Consider the following 12,199-nt stretch of genomic DNA (forward strand, 5'->3'; position numbering starts at 1 on the left):
CTTGAGCAATAAAAAAAAAACCAAGAAAAATATAAAACAGAAAAGAAAATTAAAGGCGTATGCTTCCCGCGTCGCTTTCTTAGTTGCGCATTGTTTTTAATATATAACCATATATTGATATAAACGAAAGAAACAATGCTCAAAGAAAAGGCGAAGATGCACAGACCTTTTTGAGTTCCCAAATTACCGCTGTCTTTCTTGATCACAGACTCATGTACTCAGGGTTAGCCTTATTTTATCGTCAAAATATTCACAAATACCAACGGTAAAATGACAAATGCACAGCTTCGACAATACAAATTCATGCTTTGAAATTCCACGGACTTTCCGTAAATCACATGAATATTCTACGCAAAACCGAGGCTAACCCTGAGCAACAGAGAATAGTTTTACATTGTATTGCCTTTAAACAATTGCTGCATTTATTGACACCAATGCCTCGACTTAAAACTATTAATTGAAAACAATAGAGTGTAACTCTAATATCTGCTATTCAAAGCTGGAGTTTTCTTTGGTTTTTGGGTCGGCACAGAACGCGAGTTGGCTTACCAAACAGGCGTAACTTGAAGCCTCATAAAGATCACGCTACATTTTGATCCGAGGTATGGGAGTTATGACAGATTCCAAGTGATTCTTGTCTTGGGATTGATTATATTATAACCAAAAAGAATCGCTAGTCTTGAGCTTACTTCTGGTGTTACGAAATATTCTTCAAACTGGAACTAGCATTCACGAAGGCGTTTGTGTTAGGTAAAAGAAAACATGGTAATATTTACCACTATTTTCATTGCTATGCGCGGTAAACATATGCGCGCATCAAGACTACAATCACGACAGGGAAATCGGGCAATACACTGCCGTCAATCAGAGTAAAGCACCAAACAATTTATTTGATTCATGGCAGTCTATTATCTGATTTTCCTGCTGCACTGTTGTCTCGATCAGCACGTACCAATGAAGCTCTAGTTGATATATGTATGTTTGGGGAGTGGGGGTGGGGGGATGGGTAGGATGAGAGATGGAGGATATGAGAAGAGCATCATGGTCTGATCTTAAGGATAAAGCTAGCACATACAACCTTTGTGATAGCGGGTAGCGCTTAGAAGATGTTTTATATGGACTGTAAAAATCTAGTCTCGAGGCACAGATACTAGATTTGATGGTTGCTTATAGAGCCAAAAACTTGAAAACGATTTCAATATGAACTAGTCACAGATAAGTAGACCTTTTTAGCGTGAGTGTAATGATTTTTCCATTTCATACCACGTGTCATTCGCTTTAGTTGTTATTTATGTGTCTTTTAATGCGCAACCGTTAAACAAAGAAATCAGTTTCTCTAGAGAATGACACGTGGTCTGAAACGGGAAAACATTACCCAAACTAAAAGGATCTATTTCTATTCTACGTATTCTCGACTTTCCCATCCCCATAATCCTTTGCTACTTTGGCGGGTAACCAGAGGGTAAAAACCCACTTATTTTGCTGAAGGCTGATCAGACAATGTTGAAAATACCTTGTTTGGTATCCAAATATAAAATGAAGACGTAAAAAACAGAAAAAGATAGAAGCTTGAAGACGTTTAAGGTAAATTTTTAAAAAATTTTCGTAAGTCCATACTTTTTTGTAAGACCAAAACTCTTGATGATCTATACACGCAAAAATAACTTGGAATAAACTGATAATCAGTATTGTACAGATAAAAGCAGGTATAGTACAAATTCAATTAAGAAACCTTTTAATTTGGGACAGTTTTTTGATTGGTTACCCCTAAAAACGCAAGGCATTATGGGGATGTGAAAGTCGAGAATACGTTCTTGTACATGGCACCATTATTACTTGTGTTCCATTTTAATCAGTTAATTAATCGATGGTTGAAAACAATTTATTTCCTAGTTATTTGCCAATTCTATCTAAATAGTCAGTAGCTTTAATCTTCTCTATCCTCGTAGCATACCAGATCTTTATACCTAAATGTTTCATCGTAAGACGCTTTGATTTTTTCTTCAGTCCGAACTTCTTGGAGATCCTGAATCTCTTCGTACGAGATTCCCACACAACCGGGTAAGTTTGTTTCATGTACAAAATCTCCTGGACGCCACTTGGATGGACAGCCAGGGAGATGGTCCTTTACTTGAGGGTAATATTCATTCCTTTCTTTATCACCGCGCTCTTGATAATGCACCCAGATCTTGTCCAGAAATGCGTGATGTAACCAGAACTCGGGGGACTGCGACGAAGATTTACCACCCATCGTACCCCCAATTAAACAATGAAGTTCATTGTGGAAGACCTTGCGTACATTTTGTTCAAAATCACTGAACCTCGAAGCAATAGTCTTTCTGATAGCTGTTTTATCCCGTGGCTGCTTGTCGTATTGGAATCTTCTTTTTAAACAGCCAGAACCACTTCTTTTGCTCTGATACCAGTGACCCTCTCGAAATGGTCCTTCCGTCACGCAATCATCTACTTCCCGCCTTCCGTTTCCGCCAAGACCGTGAGGACCTGGGTTCCAGATATCGCGTGCGTGGTTTTCCCGCCAAATGGTCTCAGCAGCTCGTGCCCAGTCCCAATAAGGGATCGTGACTCTGCAGTCAATTTGACGAAGAAAGTTTTCAAACTCGTACAAATACCATCGATGCCACGGGAGAAAGAAGCTAACGTTATGAATTCCATGAAAGAATTGTTCCGTGTGAATATTTGATAATCGTGAAAATTCGTCTCTATATTTTGTGTCAAGGTTGGCCTGTTTAATGGTTTGAACATACCGCACACGTTCTTCGAAAGGCATTATGGTAAATTCTTTACGTATCCGATAGCAGTGGCTCAATTCTCCATCTTTACAGACGCACCGACGTGCACATTCGTCGTAGGTAAACTGTCTTTTACATCGTTTATTTACTCCTGTTTAAGAACGAATTACGTCAGAGATGTCAGTCCACGTAAATCCACCGTCTAAGTAACAAAAAACTTAGGTCATGACTGTGAAAATGATAGGCTGGTAAAATGCGTTGTCATGAAACTGTATTTTGGAAATTTTGATTTTATGTGTAGTATTAAGACATTTTTGAAATAACAGTGTTTAGTACAAGTCTGATTACCTTTATGCTTTATAGCTGAGAGTTTTTTCATCATTGTATAGTAGCTTTTAGCAGTAATAAAGTGCGAATAACGGGGCTTGCTTGCAAATCTAATCAAAGGACTATCAAGCCCTACTCTTGCACCAACTGCCATCACAAACACCTCCGTATCTTCCAAATAACGCGCCACAAAGTCATGAACCTTTGAGCCAAGACCCTGGTGTTCGCTGACAAAGAGGAGTAAGATCTTCAAAGCATCTTTTCTCCAGCCTTCAGTAGTTTCACTGAAAGCATTCTCGAGTTTAGAACTGGAATAAAGTCCACTTGCTGGCCTGTAAATAAAGCAAAAATGTTTTAATATAGTTGGTCATGGTGACGTCTTTTGTTATTGCGTAGTTTATGGAAAGACTCACTTTGCTTCCCGCTTCTTTTTTAGTTTCAAAAGTTTTCAATGGTTATCTGTGTGTACGTCTGCTTGGTTGATTTGTCCTTTATTTGTCTCATTTGTACATAGGGTTACCCTACCTTCGTGTGAACAAGACCTCGTGGAACAGTTTACGTAAAAAGTATAGTAACCCTGATGCTTTGGACAAGTCTTGTTTCGTGGGCATTCCATAGGGGACATAGCCTGCGCAGGGCAAGGGGAGAGAGCGACAATATACACCGGCGAAAGGGGACATTGAAAGTTGGCCTTAGCGCTAGCAGAAGTGACATCAACTGTAGGGGGAGTGGTAGGTGTTTAAGGTGTGTCATTTTATTCAGCACTTACCTCGTCTCCTTTATCATAATCAATTACCTTATAAGACTAGAATCATCAATCAAGGACTTACCTAATATTATTAATCGCTCGGATCGTGCACTCCTTATTCAAAAATTTGCTGAAGTCAAAAAATGTCTGTGGACGGCGAAAGAACGAGACCAAGCTCACTCTTGTCCCTGATGGTGAGATGCTAAACTCACTTACGACTAACGATGCGATTTTCTTTTGCAGTTCGAATTGATGTCGTCCCTGTTGTAAAGCTCTACTGTCAAGAGCGATCATAAGGTCTATCGCTAACGGAGATCCTCTTGCTGGGTCAGAAACTGCAGTGAGTCCACACAAAAAATTAGAGTTAGTTAACTAACGAAATACTAATATGCAGAATTTGACAGGACATATAGCCGTGTTGATACAGTACATGCGGAATTCCACGGGACATGTCTTGCGAAATACCCGCACACTATAGGCTGCATCCAGCATAGGCAATTACTGATACAATATGCTGCATTACACGATATATCGTACACCACATACTCACGTCGTTTAGTGTTTGCTAAATGTACGAGTCGTCTTAGCATCGGGTGCTCCAAGTGTTTTTGTTCATCTATGACAATTATGAGAAAAACTGTTATTATGCAGCTATGTAGACTCTTCCAGAGTCTCTCACTCGTCCGTTCCGTCTCCACGCTTAGAGACTGTAACGGTACAATGACCGAAAGGACTTGTGGGTCCCGAAAACTTGGACCCAGCGTGCTTTGGGAACCAAAATACTCGTCCACAGTCTCTCTCGTTTCAATATTTTCAAGATGGCGGCGAAAACGAGAGAGACTGTGGACGAGTATTTTGGTTCCCAAAGCACGCTGGGTCCAAGTTTTCGGGACCCATAAGTCCTTTCGGTCATTGTACCGTTACAGTCTCTAAGCGTGGAGACGGAACGGACGAGCGAGAGACTGTGGAAGAGTCTAGCAGCTATGTGGTATATGACTAATATTGTGTTGGAGACATTGCATTTCAGTTTTCATCCTGGCCCCTCTGGATTAAAAATTTCCCTCCTTTTCATTAGCTGCACTTTGTTTCCTGTTCTTCTGTTGTCACGCAACGGTTTATCTTGCTCAGTTGTCCTTATGGTCGTCACACAAGGCTCTCCATCTCCTAGTAAGAATGACTTTGTCAATCTTGACCTAGGATCTTCACATTTATTACTCATCTTTAACATCTCGATATGTCGTAAGATTTTCTGTCTCAGAGGTTCTTAACCGGTGGTAGTAGAATTTCCAAAAACTGAAGACGATGTCTCAATTTGTTATCAATCTCATATGGTGAAGTACAACAACTAAGGACTAAGGCAAACCTTACGAGAAAAATTGTGATGCGTTTTGTACACGACACGGTCACTGGGGGTGAAATCTAGACATTCATCGAACCAATCATTTTGAAGTCTTCATCATCCTTTAAAGATTTTTAGCCTAGTTTTCGCGCCACTAAGCCATCGTCAGGGTTTACAATGTGATCAAAGCCTTCTGCTATTAATTTTCCCATAACTTAGTATTTCCTTCGACACGTTACTTTATCCGATATGCTCCTGGAAGATTTGACACTTGCGTATAAATTATGGAGCTATGTAGAGCGAGAGCGAGACGGCCTTCATCCATAACTAAGGAAGACACGTATATAGGGGAAATGTTCACAATTATGTGAATCTGCATGTAGCAAGGAAGACATATACGTATATAGGGGAAATGTTCACAATGTGAATCTGTGTAGCAAGAAAAACATATACATATAGGGGAAATGTTCACAACTATGTGAACCTGTGTAGGAAGAAAGACATATACATATAGAGGAAATGAAGCTGTGTAGCAAGGAAGACACGTATATAGGGGAAATGTTTACGACTCTATAGCGATCATTATGCACATAACTTTCGTCTCCTGATTCTCGAATTCGATGCCTAGTCTTTCCCTTGATTCGAGAGTGATTCTAGTTTTGCGAAACCTAACTTGCTAAATTTTTCCAGTTCCATCTTTGAGTTGATTAGCCGTGCAGTGCCTTTGATCAGCCCACATCGAGAACTTTCCAGTGCTCCACAAAAATGATCGTTTGTTTGTTTGTTGTTATGTTTGTTTATTCGTTTGTTTGTTGTTGTGTTTATTCGTTTGTTTGTTGTTGTGTTTGTTATTGTGTTTGCTTGTTCGTCCATTCGCTTGTTTCCTTGTGTTTTGTGTTGTTGTTTGTTTTGTTTTTGTTCTCTTGTTAGTTCGTTTGTTCGTTTGTTTCTCTCTTTGTATATTTTTTTATGTTTTACAAATGTTTGTTTGTTTTTGCTTTTATGGTTTGTTCGTTTGGCTTTCTTTATATATTTGTTTTGTTTATTCGTTCGTATGTTTTCTTGTTTGTTCGTAAACGACACGTATATAGGGGAAATATTTACGATGAAAACTATCTAAGAAGAAACAACTTGAGTACAACACATTATTCATTAGCTCAAAGTAAAACTTTCCATAAATTTAATAAGGTCCGCAGTACTATGTATACGAGGAGCGAGAACCATTAAGAAATTTCAATTTCTTAAAAAATATGACATAGATAATGCAAGAATTTTAGTTTTTATAGAATTGAATAGTTATCTATTAGATTTTTTTTCTCTTAGTCATTTACATATACTATCCATTATTCGGGTGTCCAGGTTTTTTTTTTTTTATTTCATAAATTATTATATATTTATTTATTATTTTGTAATCAAAATTTATTAATTAATTTATTCAATATGCAGCTTATATAGTTTTTATAGATTATCGATAAAGTTTTTCACATCGTAAACGAAAACGCTATGTAGATGAAGTATTCAAGTAAGAATATAACTGAGCACATAAAGGAACAAAGTTACTCTCCTTGCTTCTATGTATATATATATAACGATAGACATCATATCAGCAATATCCTGTATGGTGGGCTTAAAAACTAGCTTCCTTCAGATCTCACCGACATTTTCAAGCGGTCAAGATATTAATCACTACATTAAAGAACTTCTAGCCGCCATGTTCGAGATTGAGGACGCCTGGTTATCAAGTGTTGGCCGGTTGTTACGTGCACTAATTACAACCGAAACGTATTTCTGGATACAAAGTCGACATGCTAAGCCTCTAGGGCTCTATGAAAACATCCGACTGTGCTGGATGTAATGATTTCCCTCTTCTTTCTTATTCAAAATAATGATAATAATAATAATATTAATAATAATAAACTGTATTTTATATAGCGACAATTCCAATGTTCAACACCGCTTTACAAATGTATTATATAAAAACTATGTACATAAGCGCTCAAAAATATGTCATAAATCGTAAATAATAAATTCTTATACAATATATATCATATAAATTCTGTATACATTGAATTTATGTATAGGCAGTGTAAACTCTAGGATAAAAATATTTAAGAAATAAAAATTGAACTTGACAAAAATTTGAAGATAACTAGGTAATTATCAAAAACAAAGTAAGAAAACTCATGAACCTTCACAAAAATAATGTTGATAAATCTAATTAATTAATCAGGATATGCTTGTTTGAAGAGCCAGGTCTTAAGTAAGCCTTTTAAAAGAAACAAGAGAAGTACATGCCGGATATTGATAGGGAGAGTATTCCATAGCTCGGGGGCTGCGCATGAAAAGGCTCTCTTACCATAGGAAATGAGATTGTAAGAGGGCTTCGACAAAAGATCGTAAAGTCCTTGTAGGTTTATGTGATGTAAGCAGATCAGAAACGTTTCTTCAAAATGTTTCAAAATGTTTCTTTTCGTCTTTTTTTTTTAGCCTTCAGGCTCGAAATGGACGGGAATTGAATAAAAATCAATATTGATTTTAAAAGTTATTCGGGTCTCGGCACAGATCTCATGGTTAATTTGTGTGTTAAAATAGTGTTTTTGCTTTTAAGCTGTTTTTTAAAAATCATTAAGCACTACAAGAAACAAAAAGAAACTACATTTTTGGGTTTTTTCCCCGATAGGCTGAAGTCAAAATCATAAGACCTATCGCCCCACTACCACCCCAACTTGGGTAGGGGTGTGCCGCCAGGACCTCAAAACCCTGACCCTATCCCAGACCTAAAATTTTGATTTTACATACCCTACCCCAGACTAAAATTTAAGAATTGTACACCCTATCCCAGACTAAAAGACGGAAAATACGGTTTTACAATCGATTGCAATCAATATTTACTAACATCTTTATTGTTTTTGTGCCGGCAGAAAGCGTAGCCTATTCGCCAGACAAAAACGACCAAATCGTTAACCCTATCCCAGACAAAAATGATACCCTATCCCAGACAGAATGTCAAAAAATGATACCCTACCCCAGACCCAAAAGCCGAAAAACCATACCCTATAGGGCGGCACATACCCGTATAGCAAATATAGGGGAGTACCCCCCCCCCCCCGGGACCTATCGCCGTCTACTACTTTTAAAACAGTTGAAACACTTCTTTGTGTCAAAAAATAAAAGATTTTGAAGAGGCAGAAAGCCATGTGTGTATCATGTTTATGACGCATCAGCTGATGTATGACGGGTCGTTATTTAGAATTTTAATTGAGTATTAATTATCGTAACAGATAGCTGTACTGACGTATCTCGTCATGGTGTCCAGATCATTGAAACTTGATGTCTATTAAAGTGAAGGACTTACACCAAATCGCACAGTTTTTGCCGATTTATGATGAGCCAGAAGCCTCTTCAGTCAAAGTTCATGTACGATTAATTTAAGATTTTCAGCGCAAATAGTTTTTGTTTTCTTTCTTTTTTTTGTGTGTGTGTGTAAGGAGGGTTGTAATCAGTTATTGTAATCATCATCATCAAATACTTTCAGTATTACATGGCCCAGTGTCCTTAAGTGACTGTGCGGTGTACTTGTGTCTCATATGTTGTTTTACATTGACGGACACGATCGAAATTCGCCCCATACGTACTTGTTGGCTCTGACAAACTTCTACAAACCCCCATGCAACTTCCTGATGCAATGGAACCATTTACTTTACGTTTGGTGAGAAGTTTTCTCATATCAGCCTTAATTTGTCATTTCATTGAGTATACTACTATTAATCACAGTATATAATAACTCTTGACAAGATACAGTAAAAATGGAGAAACGTTACTAAAAGTGGTTCACACAAATACACATCTTCGTTTAAGGGAAGTTAATCAGTATATATATTAGTATTTTTACCTTCATATTCGTTAACCAAGTATCGTTTTATTTCCAAACTTTCTGGCAAATGGTGTTCCGTCATGGTTAAGAATACCAATACCGTTAGGAGTAGCTGCTGCATGGTCATCGATGATCAGAAGTCACTTTCACTTATCATTCCAGTTTTCCTATTTCTTCAGACTCTGTGCGAGAAGTCCGTCGGGATTTATCTTCACCTTCACAATGAAAGAGATTTGAATTACCATTGAAAATTAAAAGTACAATATACATAAGCTTTGGACGGCAAAAAACAGCATTTTCGCACGGGAATTAGCCGGATTATTCGCGATCGATTCTTCAATCCCTATTAGTGAAAATGAGATGTTGGTTTGAGAAAACAGCACTTGTGAAAGGCCAGTCAATATCAGGAGTGTCTTAGATGTCGCTTTTCAAGTGGTTCAAGAACAAAGGAAATATAGACGCTTAGAAATAGCAAAGCGTAAGTGATAATCTATCGATTAAAAGCTTGTGTAAGAGCCGCCGGCTTGACGGCCCACGTTATCCTTCGTATGATTTCTCTTCCTGTTTTTTCTTTTTGATAGAGTAAATGGGCTCTTCAGCACAGTTACATCACTAGTAATTCATTCATTCTACATAATATGTTATTTTAGTCAATCGATCAGAGACAACTGATATCAGCGTCATCCCGCCGGATAACGAGATGCCTGTATCATTGACATCTTGGTGGCATTGTCTTGATATAGAACGGGAAACAGACGACAGAGTGCTCAACTTTAAATACATATATTACAAAACACTTGAAATTTTATACTAAGCAATCTACTCTACAGCAAAAAAAGCTTGGTGTTTATTTAGCCAGAATAACATTTACTCCTACTGCGCTCCTTCTCTCATTCTTCCATCCATGTATATTACCACCTATTCACTCCCATTCACATTCTACTCATCATATCCACAGTGGCCGTTCCAGCAATTTAAAAACGGGGGTTCCAAAATGGCCGCCACGCAGAAAAAGCAGGTAAGATTAACTTTACAAAAAGGGGGTTCCAATTTCATTCTACTGAGCGTAAAGAACATGATTGGCTTCAGAAGATCTCACAAAAGGGGGGGTCCATGGCACCCACGCAACCACCCCCTGGATCCACCACTGATCCATTCTCATCTACGTCACTCTCCGACACCTCATACCCAGTACCTCCTGTAAAAACTGACTATTAAAAAGTCTTCCGTGGAAATAGCATAATTATAAGTGTTAACTGGGTTTAATGAACACACCAAGACGAAAACTCTAGAAAACTCACCCTTACCTTTACTCAGGTCTTATATTCCTGTAAAAAAATGAAAAAAGAAGAGAGGTTGAAATAGAATATTTTTCTTTCATAAGTGAACAGTTGTTAGTTAGTAACATTCTCCTGATGTAACTTGGAGGAGTTAGATCCCAGAGGGTTTTAACAAGTGGGCATATTTTTCAGTGAATACTAAGGATAGACGACCAATGAAATGATATATGGACAAAAAATTCTTTAAACAACTTTTTTGAAAACATATTGAAAACAACAACGACGACGACAAAACTAATGTGAGGGATATGACCGGATTACCTGTTCATCAGATTTGGCTGGCGAGTTCGTCCGTAGAGTAAACAGGAGTTTATAAACTGATGAGTCGACTTCACTGAGTAGGAAGTTGGAATTGAAACATGAATCAAAGGGCAATATTACTCCGATATGGTGATGGTTTTATATTCAGCTCCGGTCTTGTAGTGACTAGAAACTTATCAACATATATATCTTTCCTTAAATAACCTAAGCATTCAATATCATGGTTTCGTAATCTGGACTTCTAAAAGAATATTTTGCAAAGATAACGAGAAAACCCAAGCCCGAAGCATGACGAGCTACACGGCTTAGTTACCGGCGTGAAGCAGCACTTTCAAAGTGCTGGTCTCAGATTTCATTTCTATTCATTGCATAGGGAATACTTGCGTAATGCATGTCATCGTACGGATTAACACAGCATGAGCACATAGCATGCCACTATCAATGGACGGCACATTACATCACTGAAACAATATTTACGTCGTTATAAGATATCATGTGACTCTACTGTGGCGCTTTATTTGAAAGGGTCACTGAGAACGTTTCGATGAACTATTGCCCAAGATCAAAGGATTTCAGGTTTTTCTTACACATTATCACTGCCTATCTAACCCTTTAGCTGTTATTTTATGTATGTGATGTGCGTTTATTGTCTTTGTATTAGATCTGTAGGCAGCATTTATGCTTAGGTACTCGTATACCTGTATAATTTGCATGCTTACTTAGGTCACTTTTCGTGTTATGTATTAGATCTGTAGGCAGCATTTATACTTAGGTACTCGTATACCTGTATAATTTGCATGCTTACTTAGATCACTGTGTTTTGTAATAGATCTGTAGGCAGCATTTATACTTAGGTACTCGTATACCTGTATAATTTGCATGCTTACTTAGATCACTGTGTTTTGTAATAGATCTGTAGGCAGCATTTATACTTAGGTACTCGTCATACCTGTATAATTTGCATGCTCACTTAGATCACTGTGTTTTGTGATAGATCTGTAGGCACATTTATACTTAGGTACTCGTATACCTGTATAATGTGTATGCTTACTTAGATCACTGTGTTTTGTGATAGATGTGACTCTGTTTCTGTTTTGTACATAATACGTCTGTTCTTAGCTTGTGTTGCTGGTGTTGTTCTATTGGGAGCGGGTTAAAGGTATATATTTTCATAAATGTTTATTTCAATCGAATTGTTTCATTGGCATTTTTAATGCTACAGGTAATAAGTGATTATATGACAAGTATATTATGTTTTGGGTGTCTTATTGGGACTTTCATAGCCGAGCGACATGGTTTATAACTCTAAATAGATCGAGTGTAGGCATATTTACAGATGCGTGATGTTTTTGCCTGGCATTCGTCATCTTGACATCACGGAAATCGGATTAACTATTATCTGTAGCAACCAAGACTACATGCTGTTTACCGTAAAATGGGCTCTCCAGCTCGTCATGAGTCGGCTTGAGGACCGCCGAAACGTCGGACTGAAACTTAAAACAAGAATTGCTGTGAGCTACCCTAAACGGCACAATAACTAGCATTCAATAGTATATTACA

At 37.8% G+C, this 12,199-nt stretch overlaps 1 protein-coding gene across 1 annotated transcript; it reads right to left on the reverse strand.

The window, feature by feature from the left end:
• Positions 1-1,707: 1,707 nt before the first annotated feature.
• On the reverse strand, positions 1,708-9,392 carry LOC116305999 (uncharacterized). The gene is made up of 5 exons (XM_031716022.2): positions 9,057-9,392; positions 4,376-4,441; positions 3,908-4,160; positions 3,099-3,409; positions 1,708-2,901 (listed from the first exon to the last, which is right to left on the reverse strand). The coding sequence occupies exons 1-5, from the start codon at positions 9,163-9,165 to the stop codon at positions 1,928-1,930; spliced, it is 1,713 nt and encodes a 570-aa protein (XP_031571882.2). The 5' UTR covers positions 9,166-9,392; the 3' UTR covers positions 1,708-1,927.
• Between the last annotated feature and the right edge of the window lie 2,807 nt (positions 9,393-12,199).

This window comes from Actinia tenebrosa, unplaced genomic scaffold, assembly GCF_029948245.1.
Source record: "Actinia tenebrosa isolate PJP-AT-01 unplaced genomic scaffold, QUT_ActTen_1.0 PGA_scaffold4__44_contigs__length_22323623, whole genome shotgun sequence".
NCBI lineage: Eukaryota > Metazoa > Cnidaria > Anthozoa > Actiniaria > Actiniidae > Actinia > Actinia tenebrosa.

Coding starts and splice junctions, on each gene's coding strand:
- LOC116305999 (XM_031716022.2), bottom strand. CDS start 9,165: ATGACCATGCAGCAGCTACTCCTAACGGTATTGGTATTCTTAACCATG. Junction 3,410..3,907: donor CGAGCGATTAATAATATTAG/GTAAGTCCTTGA, acceptor CTTTATTTACAG/GCCAGCAAGTGGACTTTATT. Junction 2,902..3,098: donor CTCAGCTATAAAGCATAAAG/GTAATCAGACTT, acceptor GTTCTTAAACAG/GAGTAAATAAACGATGTAAA.